This window comes from Helianthus annuus, chromosome 1 (assembly GCF_002127325.2).
Source record: "Helianthus annuus cultivar XRQ/B chromosome 1, HanXRQr2.0-SUNRISE, whole genome shotgun sequence".
Taxonomy (NCBI): Eukaryota; Viridiplantae; Streptophyta; class Magnoliopsida; order Asterales; family Asteraceae; genus Helianthus; species Helianthus annuus.
In genome coordinates, this window is record NC_035433.2 from 77,780,989 (window position 1) to 77,803,109 (window position 22,121).

Here is a 22,121-nt window from a genome sequence, read left to right on the forward strand (position 1 = left end):
GGCCTTAATACTTTCCTAAATATCTAGATATTTTATTTATGTGCAAGTGGATCAATTTGGTGAATGATTATAACACTTAGTCTTATTATTTACTAACCACATTATCATCACTTTTCACCTTATTTTTCCCACACATAAGAACTCTTTCAATCTTCATCTTTTCACCAAGAACACCTTAAAAAAAAACCCATTTATTTTTATCACCTCCTTCATGATCAAGATAGATTTCTTTGGAACTTAAGGTGATCTAAAGCTTTTGTAAGCAAAGGGAAGGGTTTTCATCCATTCAAGAACCTTAAATCATCAAGATCATCATCTTATTAGTTCTTAATAATCTTCTAAGATCATCCCTAGCCTAGTGCTAGAAGTAAGCTTCTATATTTTTTATTTACATATATTATGTTTATGATTGTTATTATTGCTAATAATAACCAAGTAATCATATGTAATAAACATGAAAAATACAAAGAAGCAAAGATAATAATCATGATATATTTATGTTTGTTTATATTGTGATCTAAGACTAGTAATATGCATATTTGATCTTGTTATGATGTTTATGATACAAATAAATTGTTAGAAGATGTTGTAAAATATAATCTAACAATTATACATGTTTATGTTAAAGGGTGTTTAACATAAAGGTTGAAAGTAATGATCATAACCTTTGATCTTGTGAAAGTATTAAAGGTTTTTATTTAAAAACAATACTTTCACAAGATTGTAAAAAAGTAACATACAACTAGAGACTTTTTATAAAAGTTGTTAAAACTAGAATTAAACTTGGTTTTGAACTAGTTAACATATGAAATGATCATGGTTAAAACCCTACATGATTTGGACATCATCTTAAAAATTATGTTATAAAAGTCTCATATGTTTAGTTAAGATGTTGAGTAAATTGATGATTATTTGAAAGATATAGAAAATGATATGTTAATAAACATGGCAAAGTTCAAATATCAAAGGAACTATGGCCAATTTTTCTTAGAAAGCATATGCTAGAAAAATTATCATTTTTAACAAAGTCTTTACAAGATTAGAAAGTGGTCTTTCTAAAAACAAAAATAGATATAAATATATATTTTTGGGAAAATATATATATGTGATCTTAACAAGTTATGTACTATGTGTTTATTATTTGTATTAGTTATGTACAAAAGTTAGGGATTTGATAACAATGATACAAATAAATACAAGACACATTTACAAGTAAAGACTTACAAGAATACATATATACACACTTGAATACAATTTACGGATCATTTGGACATCGGATACAACTTATGGACAATTCGGACGACGGGCGAATCTTTGAACATATCGCCATTCCGAGGAGTTACTACGACGTTTGGACGATTTTTCGACACGAAATATAAGTATGCTATCGATAACAAATTTCGGATGTTTATAAACTTATAAAAACTAGTATGTTTTTATTTACTAACAATTATACTTAGAAAATTTTTATAAAAAAGGTTTAAAAAAAATGAAAGGCTTACACTTACAAGTGGGCTAAATTATAACAAATGGGCTATTTTATTTAATGGACTATTTTCTATTACAAATGGGCTTACTTACACTTAATGGGCTATTGTTTTACAAATGGGCTTATTTTTCATAATGGGCTTAACATAAATTCATGGGCTAAGCCTAAACACCAAACATATGGGCCAAGGCCCAACACTATTTGAGGCCCAACACTATTTGAGGCCCAACACTATTTGAGGCCCAACACTATTTATGGCTCAGCTCTATTTAAGCCCAATAACTTAAAAACATGGGCTTGGCCCAACGTTACCATTATTGGAAACGCAACTATACAATTGATACATATAAGACACGAAATTCAGCGGACTAGATCCGACTATACAACTCACAAGATACAAGATAACATTTATATATATATATTTGGTGAAAAATATATATATAACATTTGAACAATTCATTCATCGAATACACAGTTAACGAACAGTAAAGACATACAAGTCTTGCACATATTGAAGACACAAGACTTGTACTCAAGTTCTTTACAAAGACCGAAGTTTCTAACAAAAATAAGAACATTTGTAGGTCGCAACGCTATTCAGGACGACCGCACGTGAGATCTTATTTACATCTATTCACAGGACGCGATACTGTGAGTTCATGTCCCCTATTCATTTAAATGTTTTACAACTTTACAACTATCGGGGAAAATACATGTTCAACGTATGTTAAAGTTAGGGAATGAAACACCTTAGATCATGTGCGAATTAGGGTTATACATCTAAGCACCATTAATCCAGTTTGACCTAGGTACAAGTGGTTAGATCTAATGGGTTTTGGCGAGTCCCACTCTTGGTCGTGGACCCATACAGAAGAGTGCGTTTGTGTCCCAGTCGATAGGAGTCGACATAAAAATCGTCTAGGGTTGGATTGCTTCCTTTTTCGTCACACATATTAATGTCCTTGCAAAACATTAATGATCAACGATTTCATTGACGCTTTACATACTCCATCATTACTTACAGATACATCTTATATCCAGTTTGGATACCATTACAATTGAGACAAATACATCTTACATACTGTTTTGATACAGATACATTTTATACAACTCACATTTTATGGATACAGTTTATACAACTCACATTTTACAGATACATCTCATACAACTAAACTGCATGAACTCGCTCAACTTTTTGTTGATGTTTTCAAACTTACATGTATTTCAGGGAATTAGTGGACCAATGCAACGATTTCAGTTCAAGGAAAACAAGTATCAATACTCCATGCCAACTATTGAAGGGTTTGCCTGTTATATACCGCCTCTTTGCGGTGATATAGTGGTCAAAGTCTTGACATTTTAAGACTTACATTTTGATGTATAAAACGATGACAACTTATTTTCATTTGATGGTTTGTAAACAATACATTCAACTTATGTTGCATTCTTTTGAAACAATTATGACAATGGCATTGGAGCTTGTTTTTATTCATTTAGAATGTTCACTTATATTGTTATGCAATGAGAACCGATCAGATCACACCTCGCGCTTCCGCTACGAGCGGGTGTGACATTTTATCATTTAATAAGCTCTTTTTAAGTGTTTAGATTAGCTTATAACTTATTTTATATCATTTGCCCTTACACAAAAAAATTCTTCAAATAAGCTAAAAAACTATCTTCAAACAAGCTTCTTCAAAATTAGATTATATAAGCTAATAAGCATAAGCTTAAAAAGTTTTTTGTAAAAAAAAAAAAAGTTATAAGCTTTGTTAAAAAAGCTAGGCCAAACACTCCCTTATCACGTATAAGAAATTATTAATGGTAACTAAAGTTAAAAGTAAAATAAGCAATTTACTATGAATTTGACGGTCCATAGTTATTACAATTGAGTCCACACCATTTTTACATTTTTTTGTGCAAAGTTTAGGTAGGCATTCATGCTTTTTATATATAAACTTCTAAATGAAATGAAACTAATTTTTTTTTTTTTGAAACTTAACTTTCATACACACCACACCGACTCGAAAACCGAGCCGGGAACAGAAATGAAACTAATGAATCAAAAAAAAAATGATAAAAGTTTACTTTATACGTAAAAGATAATTTCGTATATTTTATAAATAAGAAGTAATTCAACCTACAATTTTTGTAACCATCACATGATCAAAAGAAATTCAAAAAACACATTTCAAATTCCAACTTCGTATTTTCAAAATGTTCTACCGGGGAAGAGGTCCATTTCAGACTAAAACGAAGAAGAAGCGGAAAGTGGTGCAGTGACTAATCCCCAAGCGAGCCAAGTATGTGTGGGAGGGTGGAAAGTGAATTAGGGAAATAGTTGCGCGGGGAGGGCGTTGTAAAAACACCTCCCCCACCAAGCAATGACTGCAATTTTATTCTCTGGAGGGCATTCCCTTTGCTCATTCCGACCCTCTTATGTCCATGATCTTGAAGAACATAAAAGATAAAAGATAAAAATACGAAGAAAAAACTTCAAATTTGTAAGCCCTAATTCTTATTGGTTTTAAATTTCTGTAAACTTTATTCTGTACTCCTATCTTTAAATTATTCGAGAACAAGTGGGTACAAGAAGGGGATTTCAAAGTTCCAAACCCATATATTTCATGTTCTATCATTTTGTGTTATTCATGCTTTCTTGTTATATTAGTACATGTAAAGTATACAAAAAGATTTAGAAAATAAACTAATATATATCATACCTTTTAGCTTAGTATAGTCTTGATTAATCTTTTAAATAAAATATATACATCAATTTCAAGAATAATAATTTATGATGATGAAGCATATAAGCATATATACCAAAGTTGCCAAAGATGTAGGACTAATAACTAATTGCCTAACACTTTTGTTTCTCATCTTTTAAAAACATAGATTAGAATTAGATCACACTCTTTAGTCTTTTACTCTTTGTGGTATGTTGATAATCAAGCATATATTCCCTTAACTTTATACTTAGTATATTCATTAAAGTTTCGATACGAATGTCATTCACATCGTTGATCCTCTTCCATTATCATGCACGTGATGGCACTTTGGTCATTATACATCTCAAATCCTTTTTTTTCACAATATGAAAATCCTTATTTCCTTATCCCACCCCATTTCATCTGCCAAACACAATATCTCTGAGCAAGTGTTTATTCAATTTGTAATACTAATGCTCGGGAAATTTTGACACTTGATGTTTTTTGGGTATTAACGTTGAAAAAGCGCAATTCACACAATTTTTTCGATTAACACGAGGTTTGAGTCAAATTAAAAGTTATTATGTAAAAATAGAAAACGGTGTGTTAATCGTGAATTGTGGAAGAGAGATCCAACAAAGACGTGTGGTGTTGGGTATAACCTTGATTTTGATTTCAAGTTTCGTATATTGATTTTGATTTAGGGTTTTAGCAACTTGCTGATTTTGATTTCAAGTTTCGTATATTAAAGTGTTTCGAGTTTCGTTGAGACAAATTTCTTCAACTCCGTCTTAATTACTCGGAATCGATCAAAGACGGACAACCTCGGCCATAATTGGATTTAGTTGGTTAACTTTGAACGAAATGGACTTAAAAATAAAATATAATTTCTATGTCTATAATATTAATGAATGAATATCAACTTTCAAAATCCTTTAGTATAGGAACATGTATTTTGTATTTATATTGGTATTTAGGTACTTTGTTATAAACATTAGTAAATATATGAAAATTGATTTCTTTATAATTTATTATGCCTGAGCACTTTCCGAGCACTCACAACTCTCTAGTCAACCAACCTAAAAACACATAATAACTTCTGTAACCATAAGTGTAATTCAAAAGTAGAAGTAACCTAACATTCACCGTTTTTTTAACGACAAATTTGGATCACTTACGGAACATTAGAGTATCATCGTGCCACCAGCTGAACCACCCGATCATATCCATCTCCACTAGGCAATAATGCCTATACACCAATTCAGGAGTAAACCCAATAAATTTATAAAAAAAAACCACTTGTTGGAATCGAACCTAGAACCTAATAGTTCATTCACCGTTAGATAAAAAAGAGTTAATTGCCATTTTAGTCCCTGAGGTTTGTCAAAATTTGCCATTTTAGTCCAAATAGTTTTTTTTCGCCCCTAGGTCCCTGACTTTTCCCTTTTGTTGCTATTTTGATCACATACGCTAACTCCATCCAAAAAGCTCATTTTTAACCAGGGGTATTTTGGGGATTTTCATTTTAAATCTTTTCAATTGTCATTTTGATCCAATTCTAAAATATAAAAAAATCATAAAAATCCTAAAAAATAAAAAAAAATCTAAAAAATAAAAAAAAATCAAAAAATTCTAAAAAATCAAAAAATTTCTAAAAATAAAAAAATTCTAAAAAACCCAAAAATTTCTAAAAAAATCAAAAGAATTCTAAAAAATCAGAAAAATTCTAAAAAATAAAAAAAAATCTAAAAAATAAAAAAAAAATCTAAAAAATAAAAAAATCTAAAAAATCTAAAATATAAAAAAAAATCTAAAAATAAAAATAATTCCAAAAAATCAAACAAACATATTTTAAAGTTTCAAATTAAAAAAATGACGATATGTTCCTCGTCCAGACGAATATATTTTCAAGTTTTATCTATTTTGTTGAGTGAATGTCTGTTTTAGTAATTTTCTATCAATATATCTATTATATAATGGCTACTTTTTTCTTCATATTTTGATTAAGTGAGGAAGTGTCATCTTTATGATAAAGTGAATTATCACTAAAGTAAATTATGTAACATAATATAATTATTAGACTCACTCACTTTGGAGAAGTGGTAAGATGGTGAAACATAGTAGTTATAAAGTTTTATTTTCAATCAGCATTTTGATGGACTTTGATTTGTATTGTCTTTGGTTTTAGTGGTTTTATCTAATCATGACCACTCATTCACTCAACAAAATAGATAAAACTTGAAAATATATTCGTCTGGACGAGGAATATATCGTCATTTTTTTATTTTGAAACTTTAAAATATGTTTGTTTGTGTTTTTAGATTTTTTTTTTTAGATTTTTTTGATTTTTTAGAATTTTTTAAGAATTTTTTTTTTAGAACTTTTTTATTTTTAGATTTTTTTGATTTTTATGATTTTTTTCATTTTTTAGAATTTTTTTATTTTTTGGATTTTTTAGAATTATTTTGATTTTTTAATTTTTTTTTATTTTTTAGAATTTGATCAAAATGGTAATTGAAAAGATTTAAAATGAAAATACACAAAATACCCCTGGTTAAAAATGAGGTTTTTGGATGAAGTTAGGGTATGTGATCAAAATAGCAACAAAAGGAAAAAGTCAGGGACCCAGAGGCAAAAAAATATTTGGACTAAAATGACAAATTTAAACAAACCTAAACCTGGGACTAAAATGGCAATTAACTTAATAAAATAACTAAACATCAAATTCACCGTTTTTAACTAAAACTAAAAAAAGAAAAGAAAACATATTTAATGGCGTGCAAGTTGCTTACGTGTCCACTAGCCAAGCTAACGTGCAGATATTTTGATGGTCAACATGAAAAAAAAATGGGGTGTGATAAATATACCCATCACAAGGATTAATATACCAAAAGTCAAAGTTAATAATGATTTTGTAATGATTAACTACTTTATTGTATAATTTTATTATAAAGTAAAAAGTAATAATTATGTTTTATTATATAGTCAAAAGTAATGATTATGTTTTTTTATGTTATTTTATTTTATAATATTTTGTTATTTTTTTATATTTTGTTATACTATTATTAGTATTAATATCAATATTAATAAATAAATAATCAAGATTTATTATAATGTATTTACGTGTGTAGAGCTATTATTCACCAACATATAGATGGATTTATTAGTAAATAAAATAATGACGAAATGTTTAATAATTGTTGTTTGAAAGTAGATACCTAGATATACATACATTCACATATATACATAATCGGTTCATTAGGAATAACATAAAAATAAGGAAAAAGGAACCATGAATCTTCTATACTATATAAGACCACCCGTAGTGGGGCGGTATTATAAAAAAGTTGAAAAAAACGCCCATCCCCCCCACTACACTAGGCGTTATAAGACATTTTTGGAAAAATTGCATGCAAGCGTTATAAATATAATGCTGAAGTGATCAAATGGATTTTGCATGTGGTCCAAGGTTTGACTACCCAATGAGCAATTGTTTGGTTTTTTTTTTTTTTTCATTTAATGATTGGAAGGGGCATTATTAGACATTATTCCCACTACACCACTTTTGCAATAATGCCACATGCTGACTGGGATGACACGTGTCGGATAATGCCCCATGGTGGGGGCATTATTTTTCTTAACCACTACGGGTCATGTCTTATGAAAGAAATGACTTTTTTTATTATTGGTATATAAAATTAGATTTATTAAACCCGTGTAATACGCGTAGTTTTTTAAATATATACTTTTTTATTATTTACTATACAAAATTACATTTATTCGACCCATAACGTTAAAATTAGTGCACTTTCACTTTTGCCCCCCGATGGCCACACATATACTTTATATGCGCATACCGCAAGCGGGACGTTAATACACAACTCTCTAACCTAATAAAAAATAAAGTGAGATGTTACAATAAGTAAATACTACCTCAAAATTCATTTTGTTAGAAAACCAATCTTGATGACTAAATGTATTAACGGATTACATTACTCGTGTAAGACATGTGTTTATTCAAATCGTGCAATCCACGAGTTTTTAAAAGATGTAACTATTTTATTACTTAGTATATAAAATAATATTTATTCAACCAGTGTAATACACGGGTTCTAACCTAGTTTTACATATAAAAAACTTAATTTTACACAGTGTTATTATTATTATTATTATTATTATTATTATTATTATTATTATTATTATTATTATTATTATTATTATTATTATTATTATTATAGCTGCCGTCGTGACTACCGTCGCCGCCGTCACCGACTTCCAACGCCACCACCACCCACCTCCACCCCAGCTTTCTCCTGCCACCACCGTTCATATACGTTTTATAATCAACAAAGACATTTATCTTATTTTTTTCAAAGCACCGTAGCTTTATAAATATTATTTAGAATTGTTTTTGCTGATACGAAGCACCATAGCTTTATATATTAACCATCTTAAAACATAAAAGTTTGATTGTATAAAAAATACTTTATGTTTACTTAAAAAATAATATAAAAGTTAATTAATGATTTGGGTAATTAATGAGAGCCATTTTCTCTCTCCTACCATCTTCTCTCTTCTCAAAAGTTGACTTTTGGGTATATTTAACAACACCCAAAAAAATGGTGTTCAAAAAAATGGTGTTGAGCTTCAGAATCGACACTATGATGATTCAACGGTTAATAACCAACTAGGAAACCTCGCCGAAGGTTGCAGTCGAATTAGCATTTCACCAACTTCATGCTCAATCACATCATTTTTACGTCATTAATATCACACATTTATTGTTTTATATTACAAAAAAAAAAGTATAATATAATAAGGGAAAAGGGGGATGTCAGATGTGTGAATAGAAATTAGCTTCCGTTATTGATTTGTAACCAACTTTTTTAACTCAAAAGTTTTATATGATATTTTAAATATACCATATATGACGAACTTTACTATCTTTATTTTGAGTATATAATATCGTTTTTCTTTTAAATTACGATGCATTGTTGAATGTAACGGGGCGCAGTGGCGAAACTTGAAAATTTCCACCGGGGGTCGGAGGTCACCGAACCTAAAAATTCTATATAAGTATTTTTTTTTATAAAATCGGGGGGTCGAAAACGTATATACCAAAAAAATTCTATACAAAACGTACATACATAACACTACTGAGCGAAAAAATCAGGGGGATCGGGCGCCCTCCCCACCCCCCGCCCCCCCGGACCCCTTGAAAGCTACGCCCCTTGACGGGGAGTCTAAACTAATTCTAATTGTGCATCTAAGTTATTTAATTGTAATGTTACATCCAAGCTGTAAGGTTCAACACATGAATAAATTGTGTGAATATGATATGTGTTGAACTCACCTTTTATTTAATGGACACGTATATTTTCTTCTTAAAATACACATGTAACGACACTTTGGTGGTGGTTTTTTTTGGCCAGAAGCATTTCTGGCCACTTATGTCTTTGTCGCACAGATGCATGCAGCGTTTGAGGTCTGCAGCTCGTTTGTTTTCCGGAAGAGCTTCTCACATTTTACCTCTTCCCCACCTCTTCACCAAGCAGACATGTCCCCAAGTCTTCAAACCTCTTCTCCTCTTCTCCCTCCGGCCGACACCACCTCCTCTGCCACCACCTCCACCTCCGACACCACCTCCACCTCCACCTCCGACACCACCTCCACCTCCGACAAAACCCCCAAAACCCCCCAAATAACTCCGTCACCATCATCTTCATCTGCAAACAAAACCCAGAAAATAGAACCACCACCACCACTGCCACCTGATACATCACCACCACCACCATAGAGAGAGAGAGAAAGAAGAGAGGAAGAGAGAGAGAGAGAAGATAGAGAGATCGGTGAGAGAGAGAGAGACCGTAGAGAGAGAGAGAGGGAGCGGCAGGAGACGACGGCGGTGGTGGGTTTTGATGGCGGTGGTGTGATGGCGGTGGTGTGATGGCGGAGGTGGTGCGGTGGTGGTTGGTTTGCGGTGATGCTTGGCTTCGCGGCAGGAGACAGGGGGCGGTGGTGCTTGACGGTGGTTGTTGGTTGTGGTGGTGGCAGGTGGACGGTGGTAGATGAGGTGGTGGCGGTGGTTGTGGTGGTGGTGGTAGATGAAGGCAGAGAGAGATGAATAGTCTGTGTGTGTTTGTGTGTGAGAAGAGAAGAAAAGAGAAAGGTTTTTGTAGAAAAAAAACAAACTCTCTTCTCCTTACAGACTGCAGACATTTGATCCACCTTTTCTCCTGCAGATGCCTGCAGATGTGGTCCGCAGACTGCAGACCTTTTGCCGCAGAAAAAACAAACAACACCTTTGTGTCTGGAAAAGCATCACATATAGACATTGGCACGCACATGATTAGTACATGTTATATGCACTCTATTGTGTATTGTTTATTTGCTAAATGTCTTGATATTACTTTATAGTGTAATATATCTATTTGTTCATAATTGTTTAGGCTATGAAAATGACCAAGATGAATGAACTTATCCAAAAAAACATTGTAATAATATATTGATGATCCCCTTTAAAGTTGATGATATAGCAATGGAAAAAGAGTTAAAATTGGATTGCTAAAGTTAATCTTTATTGGAGCTCAAGAAAGATGATGGAGTTAATTATTTTGAGTAATTAATTTTATTTTAGCCTCACATTTATAATTCACAATATAAATAAGTCAGGCTAAAAAATAAGTGGGCTGAAGATGAGTGATTATTGGACTTAAGTAGTTGAGTCAAATGAAGTATGGGCTGCAAGTCTTCGATAGTTACTAAATCAGCCCGTGATGTGTGGGCCTCGATCGCTTAAATTAACGAGAGAAACAAGAGACCGTTGATTCTTAATTTATTTTATCTTTCATTGTTAGGCTACACGGTATGGGGCGCCACCCCCATATCACATCAGCCAATTTTAGACAATAGTGTCCCCATGACCATACCCTAGGCGCTCGCTATCATGGGGGCTTTATTTGGGGTTTGTGGTTGCAATCGCGAGCAATAACGAGATGTATGGGTGTGAGGGGATCGCGCGCGCGCGCGCGCGTGGGAGGGGGGGGGGGTATTGATGAAAAGGGGGCTTTAATGTTTTATCCCATAAATTGGTTGTTAAAGGGGAGTGCATGTTATTCGTAGTTAACTTAGTTAGGAAACAGATAGGATTTTTTATATAAACCGTGCCCTGAGTTAGTGAATCAAAATATGTTGTCTATGTACATAAATGAATTCCTGTATCAAACGCCGAGCTAACAAGTGGTAATAGAACTTAGTTGCATGATATTAGTATTTAAACATTTGCACGAGTTATGACTATATGCATGTAATGTGTATGTATTTGTGTGATTGATATTTGATTCTTGTGTTTATTCGACATATGGCTTATCGTACGCCATAAATCGTGTCTGATACTTGTTTAGTTAAGAATCGAATTGTTGGTGTGTAAGCACATGGACTATGCTCTAAGCTAATCATTGGATCAATAAACTATGTTTAAGTTGCCGATTAACACCGTCATCATAAATTAAGTCTTGCAGCTAAGTAATTAGGGTCACATAGAGCCTAAACATAACTACTCAATGGAGTAAAGGAGTACTCTATGGTAGTCAATAGATTACGCGTCAGCAGAACTTAACTGACCTTGTTTGAGAGCATATTTTTGTTGTGCAACTAGGTGCCCAACCGCCGAAGCATGTCCTGAGGTCGAGTGTTATAAAAAGATTATGAAAAAAGACTCGATTTTGTAATTTATTTTATATCTCTAAAGAGGTTGAGTTGTCTCTGATTTTGCAAATAGTTTGCTTACATTTCTAATTTTGTTGAAAGGTATACACTATCAAAAGAGATTCAATTTTGTCGATGGATATTGATCTAGAACATGGTATGCAAAGTTGGAACGAACTTCTGTACCATCGCCGCTGCACCACTTCACCGCCGATGGAACAGAAACTTCATCAATTAAATTGATTGAATTTCATGAACCGAACAATGCCTAGGATTGTAATCATGATGATCAAGCCCACTGATCAAGGCTTTTGTAACAGTATGCATCTTGACTCACTTCGACAAGAACAATCAAAGTAACTCAGATTCAAACCCGTTTGATCACTTACCCAACCCGACCATACTGAGAACTGATGAAACCAACTGTTGGTGGTTGAACCTATGGTCATGTTCTCGATCCAACCTTTGATAATCGATTAAACTGCAACAAACAACCGGTTCTGGGTTGGATCGGTTGAACCATCAGGTTGCATTAGTCTAGCCTGTTCATATTAAAACATGCCCTTTTATAGACAGGCTAGATCAGGTTGATTCGGGTTGACCTGTAAGCATCATTTGACCCATTTCGTACCTGTATGTATTTTAAGTTTAACAAAACTTTTTTTAATTGTAGGTGTTACGGATAAAAAGACGACCAAACAAATCAACCCATTCATAAGTAAACTGACCATTACAGTACGATTACCCATTTTCTTTCCGATTCAAATATACACAAATTAAGACAGAACGTCTTGCCAAGCTTCTTAACAAACACATGAAGAATAATAAAAACAAACTTCTTACTAATACTTTTATTGTTATAATTCCATCACCCACAGCATGCACATTAAACACCACCCGCAATCGTTGAAACATGCCCTGGATGAGTTTCGGTAATCATCCCATGGCATATTTCTGTGTCCAGCTACGAGCAGTGGCTTCGTATTTGGACTTGTCGGTCTTGTACATGTGAGCGATTTCGGGCACCAATGGATCATCAGGGTTTGGGTCAGTTAACAGGGAGCAGATGGAAAGCAACACCTGCAAATCACATCATCACTTATTAAAATTTAGAATCAATTTCATATATACCCTTACAAACTCTAAAAATTTCATATATACCCAACCAAAACTAAAAATATCATATATGCCCTTACAAAGTCGTTAAAATATCAAATATACCCAATTTATTAAAAACAATCTAATAAATGATCATTTTGCCCTTATTTTTTTAACTTCAAGTTTTCATATATGTTCATCTTTTAACTTCATTTTTTATATAAGACATTTTTAGCTTAAATTTATTTTTACATATTTTATTTTTTTATTTTTACCGATAAATAATAGTATACTCCATATATTTTATTTAAGCTAAATAAGTTATGCTAGAAATGAGTAAATACAATATTTGAAGTTAATGGTCATATATGAAAGTTCAAAGTTTTAGAAAAATAAGGGTAAAATCGTCATCTATTAAATTGTTTTTAATGAATTGGATATATATGATATTTCAACTACTTTGCAAGGGTATATATGATATTTATAATTTTGCATGATATATATGATATTTTGCAAGGTTATAGGGGTATATATGAAATTGTCTCTAAAATTTACATCCATAAACATGTATAGATCACCATCCTTCCAAAAGTTCTAAACTTATGGCTTTTGGATTCCGTATAGACATGCATATGCGATTTGGAAGTCCTGACATTTCATCTTATAATTTCATTAAAATAACTGTTTTGTAGAAAATATCAAACCTTGGAAATTGTTAAAGCTGGGCTCCATTGCTCCTTCAGGATATCTAAGCAAATGCTACCGTTGCTGTTGATGTTCGGGTGGAAGACTTTAGTCCTAAAAGCTACCTGAATATCAAACATAGCTTATTCATAATTATTTTGCCTACCTTAAAAAACATTATTATTTTAATTCAGAACCTATTTAAAAGTCAAGCTTTGAAAGTGGGACAAGTCACGATGCATTGTGTTGTTCATGCTAGATTAAGAAGAGCCGTAACTCACAACACAACGATCAGTAGTTTCTCCTTGATAACTTCTTTTAGAAAAACCAGTCAATTCGAATTTGTATGGTTAACATCCAAAATAATAAACATACCAAGAAACAGAACATAAATCACGCATTATAACTACCTTGGGAGGCTTGAAAGGATAGTCAGGAGGAAAATGAATGGAAACAAGAAACACGCCTCCGGAATATGGGCTATCAGAGGGCCCCATGATGGTTGCTTGCCAATGGAACATGTCTTCAGCAACAGGACCTACAAAGTACGATACACAACAACGTATCAGCTCGTCACATCAACAATGAAAATATCCTGGAAACAAATAACTCCATGTACAAATGACAATGATTATAAAAGAATAACCAATAGACTATAAAAAAATAATACCCAATAGTTCTACAACAATCCAAACGCTCAAACGAAAACCACAAGTTCACCTACGCGTACAGATCACACATAAGAATTGTAACCCTAACTACTTTATTCAAACAGGCAATTACAAAGTGCTTTTAACTAATTACACGCGTCAACCATGGTTTTCAAAAACGTTTGAGGCGTGCGCCTCAAGGCGCGCCTCGGGGCGAAACGGCCAAAAACCGAGTCTGAGGCGCGTCTCATGGTGTTTTTAATGTATATGTGCCTCAGAGGGGCTGAGGCGCGCCTCAGGGCATTTTGATAGCTTTTTTTGATGTTTTTGACTTTTTGTGTCAATTTCAAGCATTTCATGTCTTTTTTAAGTGTGTTTTTGATGAATTTGATGAATCTGATGATGAAATTAGTTAGTATTATTATTTTTATAATATATATAATTATTTAATTATTTATTAATACCGCCTCGGCCTAACGCCTCGGGGCTTACGCCTCGTGAGGCGAAGGGAAAACGCCTCTAAACTCGTTTCCGTTCTTTTAAACCTTGGCGTCAACTAGTTGAAATTACACTATGTACAGATATAAAACATACTCTAACATGTTGTAGCAAATCAAACAAAGCATAATTGCACTTCGCAACACGAATGAAACAACATATACATAATATAAAACAGATTTTAACATGTTGTAACAAAGCACTTATAACTACTTACACATACTAAACTAGTAAAACTGCACTAAATACATATACAAAACAGATCTTAACATGTTACAACAAATTAAACACCTCACAACATGTATAATAACAACATATACAAAAGTTACAACTAAATATACCAGCGCTGCATGACGTAGGAGGATCCTTCTGCAAATCCTTCAGCTCCTTCAAAATACGCTTCGACGCCATCACCAGAACAACCTACAAGCCCTAGATCTTGACAACACAGCACCGAACCAACAAATCGCCTACACAAACCCTAATTTGACGAAACAAGTAAGTCAACGGCGTAATTCAAGCAATTATTCAACGATTACAGGTCTAACAACCGATCAGCAACAATAAACGAAAGATCTGTAGTGATTTGGTCTCAAATAGACACAATTGAATCGGAAATTGAAGATGAATGGAGATGAATTGTACCTGAAAGATGATGAGATGTGAAAGCGAAGCAAAAGTAAGGTGTTGAATTTGGATAATAAAGAGAGCCAATCGTATGGAAGAGGGGAAAATTAAATGATTTTAGGGTTTTGATTTATTTGTGTGGGAGATTGGGGGTGGTGGGCCCCGCAGTTGGCGTGGAAGAAACGCAGGGTATCGCCACCTTTTTTTTACCAATGTGATTAACACTTTTAAATCACAAAATCAAGATTATGCTTGTAACATGTGTACTCTTTAGTGAAACAAATGCCGTGTCCTTGGCATGAAGTGAAATATGGTGGCTATTCAGATTGAAGGGTATAGGGGCCGGCTCTGTCTCGGCGAGCCTCGACGCCGGACCCTCACACCGCCCCTCTATGTCTTGTCTCGTCTTCTCCGTCGCCCTAAGGTCGTATGCAACGTGTCTCTTTCTCTCTCCTCTCTCTCTCTCAAATCAAATAAGTTTATTTTTTTAATTGTTTTTATAAATAGTGTGGGGCCCCATTCTCCACCCCCTTGGTCCATCCCCTTTAGGCCCATCTTCACTCCCGATGACGTGGCGGCCCATCCTTATGGAGATGACCCTCCCAATACCCTCCAGTCTTAGTAAAGGAATTTGACATTACAAAATTATGTAATAGGGCTTGAAATCTTGCAACGATTAGATATTTTAATAGAATTAGATAAAAAAAATAAAAAAAAACATAAAAAAAATTTGTTGGTCATCCATTTTGAATCAGACGTTTTAAATAAAAGCTCTTCGAATTAAAAAAAAACGCCCAGGGGTGGTTAAGATGGCATGGGGGCGTTTTTTTTAGGGGAAAAACACCCACCCCCCCCCCCCGGGGTGATCTTAAGGGAATCTTTGATTCTGTATTTAAGTTTAGAGTTAAATGCTTGGTTGGTCCCTGTGGTTTACAAAAATTACAGATTTGGTCCCAATGGTTTACTAATTACACGCGTGGTCCCTGTGGTTTTCAAAAATGCACTCGGTTGGTCCCTAGCCCTAACATCAGTTATATTTCTCAGTTAAGTCCATGTTAAATGACCAAAATACCCTTGCTTATTACCAAATACATAAACAGATCAATCTCTCACCTCTCTCTAACTCTCTTTCTCTCTCTCTCTCTCTCTCTCCCTAGTTCTTTATTCTCACCACCACCCACCACTACCACACACCTGCGGCCACCGCCACCTAACCACACCGCCGCCTAACCACACCGCCGCCACCACCTTACTCCCTCTCTCCTCTCTCAACACTTCCTCTCTGCACTCGGTTCTTCAAAATCATTCTACTCAATCGAAAATCCATCGATCTGTCTCGGTCTAGGTTCTTTACCCATGTGGGGTTGGTGAATTTGGTCTCGAATTGTGTGAATTTGGTTGAGATTGATCTGTCGAATGCTGTGCATATGAATGACACTGCGGCAGCTGCGGTTGCGAGTTGCCGGAGTTTGGAGAGGCTCTGGTTGACGAGGTGTAAGGGGTTGAGTGATATTGGGATTGGGTGTGTAGCTGTTGGGTGTTTGAAGTTGAGGGTTTTGAGTTTGAAGTGGTGTTTGGGTGTTGGTGATTTAGGTGTGGCTTTGATTGGTGTTAAGTGTAAGCAGATTAGAAGCTTGGATCTTTCTCACTTGCTGGTATTTAACACTTCCCTTAATTTTGATATTTTGATAGTTGTTGGGTTATCATCCTCTGTTTGTCATCCTTTGAATCTATGTATTTTATGGACTGTTTGAAAGTGAGTGCTTGCATTGCAAAGCGTACCGTATTACCGAGAGACCATTTTCAGGGGTTTTAGACGTGATTTAGGCTGGTTCCAGATATGGAGCTCCGAATTTGTGTCAGCAATGTGTTTTTGGGTGTTTTGAAGTGGGTTTTTTTAGAGAGAGAAAGTGTTGAGAGAGGAGAGAGGGAGTAAGGTGGTGGCGGCGGTGTGGTTAGGCGGCGGTGTGGTTAGGTGGCGGTGGCCGCAGGTGTGTAGTAGTGGTGGTAGGGTGGGTGGTGGTGAGAATAAAGAACTAGAGAGAGAGAGAGCAGAGAGAGAGAGAAAGAGAGTTAGAGAGAGGTGAGAGATTGATCTGTTTATGTATTTGTTAATAAGCAAGGGTATTTTGGTCATTTAACATAGACTTAACTGAGAAATTTAACTGATGTTAGGGCTAGGGACCAACCGAGTGCATTTTTGAAAACCACAGGGACCACGCGTGTAATTAGTAAACCATTGGGACCAAGTCTGCAATTTTTGCAAACCACAGGGACCAACCAAGCATTTAACTCTTAAGTTTACTTTTTTTAACGGTAATTTTGTTTTAATCTCTTACATATGTGGGACTTAAACCTAAGACATTCATCTTTCAAATTCAGATGATTCTTTACCAATAGACCACCACCCTATTGATAACTTTGTTTAGCTTATTTATTTGTTTGTATGAAATGCAAACACACCCCCTTTATGATCTACTTTTAAAATCCTTCTATTGCTTGTTTTATTGGACCAGAACTCGTAGCACTTGGTGAGGATAACCAGTTAGTGTTAGCCCAATTTTGTTAAATATATAGCACTAGGTTATAACCCCGTGTATTACACGGGTCGAATAAATGAATTTTATATATACTAAATAATAAAACAATATATTTTTAAAAACCTCTTTTGTTGCACGGGTTGAATAAATATAATTTTATATATTAAATAATAAAAAGTTATATCTATAAGAACCATATTGTACGGGTTGAATAAATATAATTTTACATACTAAATAAAAAAGTTATATCTTTAAAACCGCTTGTTTTACACAAGCTGAATAAATGTAATATTGTTTACCAAATAATAAAATAATACATTTTTAAGAAACTTCATTTATTACACGGGTTGAATAAATGTAATTTTATATATCAAATAATAAGAAAGTTACATTTTTAAAAATATGTGTATTACATGGGTTGAATAAATGTAATTTCTGTTACTAAACAATAAAAAATATATATCCTTAAAAAGAATATTTTAACATCTGAGCCTACAACGTCTTTTTTTCTAACCCTTTTGCCCCTATCAAAAGTGTTAGAAAAAAAACGTTGGGGTCCAAGATGGTTAGAAAAAAAGATGTTTAGGACTCAGATGTTAAAAAATCCTTTTGGGGTAAAAGGGTAAAAGTGATATAACCAATGGGCCAAAATCGTAATTTACTCTAATATCAAATTAGATAACTAAGTTTGAATTTGAAGTAAATGGATAAATATAAAAGTAATAATTAAACTAAATAATATTTAGTAGGAGGATTATTTATAATTAATTAAAAGAGATTAAATTAAAATTATAATTATCCATAAGACATGGCCTAATATGATGACAAGTGTTCTCAAATTGGTTTCTTTTATTATATGTATAGATACGTTAGGTTACTGGCATGTGTATTTTTTCGTTCGTATAGCAAACTTTAATCAAATTGAATAAACGTCGTTTACGTGTTTCATATATGACCGAATAGACCCCACATGAGGGTATTTTGGTCATTCTACTCTTATATGGGGTCCATTTGGTCAGATTTAACCACAAAAATACCCTCATCTGGGGTCCATTTGGTTAGATTTAACCACAAAAATTAACTGAGTTAGGGCTAAAGGACATAACTTGCAAAGGTTTGCAAACATCGAGTACGTTTTCTGTAATTATTGAAGACAAAGGACATAGTTGCAATAAGTAACATACATAAAGAACGATTTTTGTAATTTACTCATATTTTTATAGATTTTTCATAACTTGTTGTTTATATACAAATGTGAATATATAGTATTAATTAAATCTGTTACAAATCGCATTTTCAGGTTAACACCAAACGCTTTTACGTACTTTTATACTCTTTATGAATTATGGATATTTATATGCGTAATTATTATGAACATATAACTATTAACATACGACATGGTTTCGTACAAACATTAAAGTTAACGCGGTTAACTTTCTACGCAAACCGGATAGTTTGGACACATGGGCGTAGGATAGTAGGGGCGGGAGGGGGCGGCCGACCCCCCGAACTTTTCGCTCAGTAGTGGAGAGTATGTAGTTTTCGTATAGAATTTTTTTGGTATATACGTTTTTGACCCCCTGGTTTTATATAAATATTTTGGTATATACGTATTCGACCCCCCGGTCGGAAATCTCAAGCTTCGCCACTGTTTGGACACAGGAGGAACTGAACTCATAACAACCCGAAGTTATTTAGGATAACTTGTTACCCAAGATAGTTGCGTAAAACTTGAGGGTTTGGAACCAGAAATTATAACTAGGTTATTATATATAAAAGTTATTATATATAAAAATTTATTATAAAAAATAAACTTGAGATGGAAGGCGGGCACACGAAGGTGCCACCCACCTCCACTTTCGCCCCTACACCCACTCCCACGTGAACCCAACCACGCGAACCACATAACAAACCCCACCTTCGGCCCTTAATTACCTCCCCACACGAAACACATGTGGCCTTCAGGTCCCCCGTTTACTTTCGGCCCACCACTGTTTGGCCCAAACCCAAACCGCCCCAAGCCTATTCCTTAATTCCGTGCATGCGTTCTACCCTAACCTAAACCCTATTTTACGATCACACACACACCTCTCACATTTCTCCCTCTGCTCCTCTACTGGTCGATTAAGGCAAGGCATAGAGGTCCCCAAATCTGTTCGATTTCAAGCCATCAACAACCCTCATCACACTCTTTTTCGGTAACACACTTTCACGATTATAGTTTTCTATTTTTCTTGATGTTCTTGATGTTCTTGATGTTTATGATGATGCTTGAAAACTAAGTTTGTCAGAAATCATGTTTGTTTGGTGTTTGATCGCTTATGTGTTCGGTTAGTTATTAGGGTTTTGATTTTGTAAAGATCTTGGTAAGATTGTTGACGGGTTTGTTGGTTCTTGATGAATTAGATTATGTATAATCTGAATTATGATGATAACCTACTGTAGATATTTTATACATGTCGTTTTTTATTGCAAAGTGATCGGGATGTCGCGCCCCGGTCAAAGATAGTATTTATAATACCCAAATTACCCTTAACAATGCGTTAGTGGTAGTGAGGGGTCGAACCATGAAGAGTTTATGGTTTGCGATAGACGTGAATGATTTTAAAGGCTGTCACAAATTATGAAGCTTACTAATTCTTTAATTTGGTTGTTTGTTGAGAAAGATTGTCGGAATGTACCGACTAATTTTATACTAAAATGATTAACTACTAAAAACTTGACAATTTCAATTACGTGAAAACTTGATTAAAACATTAATGAAAAAAAAGGTTCACACCTGGTTCGACAATCGTAGGACCAAGGGTTGCTAGACATTTTTTAACTTAGTTCAATTGAATTAGATCATTAACGGTTTTAGAATCACGAAGCTTAGGTGCCAATTGCTATCAACATACAAGACGGACCGCAATGCACTTCCTTACATTGGACAAGTAAATCCTATTGAAAGACAAGGCATAATTGCACATACTCATTTCATAAAGTCAAATTTCATAACTCACTCGACAATTTATAGATTCAATACAAATGCAAGACAATTATCTAACGATTCAAATGCAATTCAAATTGTCACAAAATCAAATATTAAATAATTAGCAAACCCTAGAAATCCTTACAAAAGTCTACACCAGGGTGAAACACAAGAGAATTAGCCGCTAATGATGAACAGAACGTGATCACCGGATGAATTAAACTTGATCTTGAACATCTTGATGCCTTGAAGATAAGTATGATGAAGGTTAGGGTCTATGGTGGATGATGATGAACAATGGATTGGTGAAATGATGGTGAGAATGGGGAATTAGGTTTGGATGATGGATTCGGATGATTCAGATTGATGGATGTAGTTGGGATTGATGGATGATGAGGATGATGGTGTTATTAGCTCCAATGTGAAGTTCAAAATCAAGAAAAAGCGTAAGTCCTCTCTAATGACCCAAAAAATTGGGTTTTAATTAATTAAAAACGCAAATCCAATGAAAAACCCGTCAGCCACCAGGAGGGGGCCTCGCCGATTGTCCCTAGAAAACTTGAAAACTGCCACCGCTCTATTTCACGGCCTACTGAATTCCCATCGACGCAAGAGCGTCGCTGACGGCCCAGGGGGCGTCAGCGACGCGATGTGTAGCTTGACTTTTCCCGTTTTGTTTATTTTGCGTCCCCGGTTGATCCCGTTTGCTCCCGATGCCCCGAATAGCTCCTTAAACTTCGTTAGACCAGCAAAACACAATTCTAATCAAAAGTAGACCATTCGAAACTAAAGTTATGTAAAAACATAAACTTAAACACAATAAGACACCGTTTTCAACCATGTATCACAAAGTATGAGATTAAAACTATAAAAATCATTTTAGGAAGTTGGGTAATGAAATAGCTTATGTCCAGAAAGTTACAGTTGACTTGTGTCGATTGTAACCGGGTCAAAATTGAACAAAAAACTAGTGTTTCTTGAGTCTATAATGTATTTCCAGGAAATATCTTTCAAACTCTACTGGAATTGCATTTTTTCGACGTCGTTTGATATTTTAAATGAATTATTTCGTAACAAAGGTCCAGGCTGTGTTTTCTGTAAAAATTTGCAGCCCATTACGAATGTCATAACTCAATGTAAGTTATCACC

At 34.1% G+C, this 22,121-nt stretch overlaps 1 protein-coding gene and 1 long non-coding RNA gene across 3 annotated transcripts; one reads left to right on the top strand and one right to left on the bottom strand.

Annotated features, from left to right (window-relative positions):
• The first annotated feature begins 116 nt into the window (after positions 1–116).
• Positions 117–2,981, top strand: LOC110869650. The gene is made up of 3 exons (XR_002553065.2): positions 117–367; positions 2,074–2,140; positions 2,718–2,981. It is a non-coding gene; the product is annotated as an uncharacterized LOC110869650 (long non-coding RNA).
• Positions 2,982–12,593: 9,612 nt separating this feature from the next.
• On the bottom strand, positions 12,594–15,698 carry LOC110869655 (SUMO-conjugating enzyme UBC9). Of its 2 annotated transcripts, none has more exons than XM_022118900.2 (5): positions 15,480–15,698; positions 15,176–15,304; positions 14,097–14,224; positions 13,707–13,811; positions 12,594–12,984 (listed from the first exon to the last, which is right to left on the bottom strand). In XM_022118900.2, exons 2-5 carry the CDS (start codon positions 15,243–15,245, stop codon positions 12,841–12,843), a joined length of 447 nt encoding a protein of 148 aa, XP_021974592.1. In that variant the 5' UTR covers positions 15,246–15,304; positions 15,480–15,698; the 3' UTR covers positions 12,594–12,840. The 2 variants fall into 2 exon arrangements, with proteins under 2 accessions (XP_021974592.1, XP_021974588.1); XM_022118896.2 differs by having other exon boundaries at positions 15,176–15,315; positions 15,480–15,689.
• Positions 15,699–22,121: the final 6,423 nt, after the last annotated feature.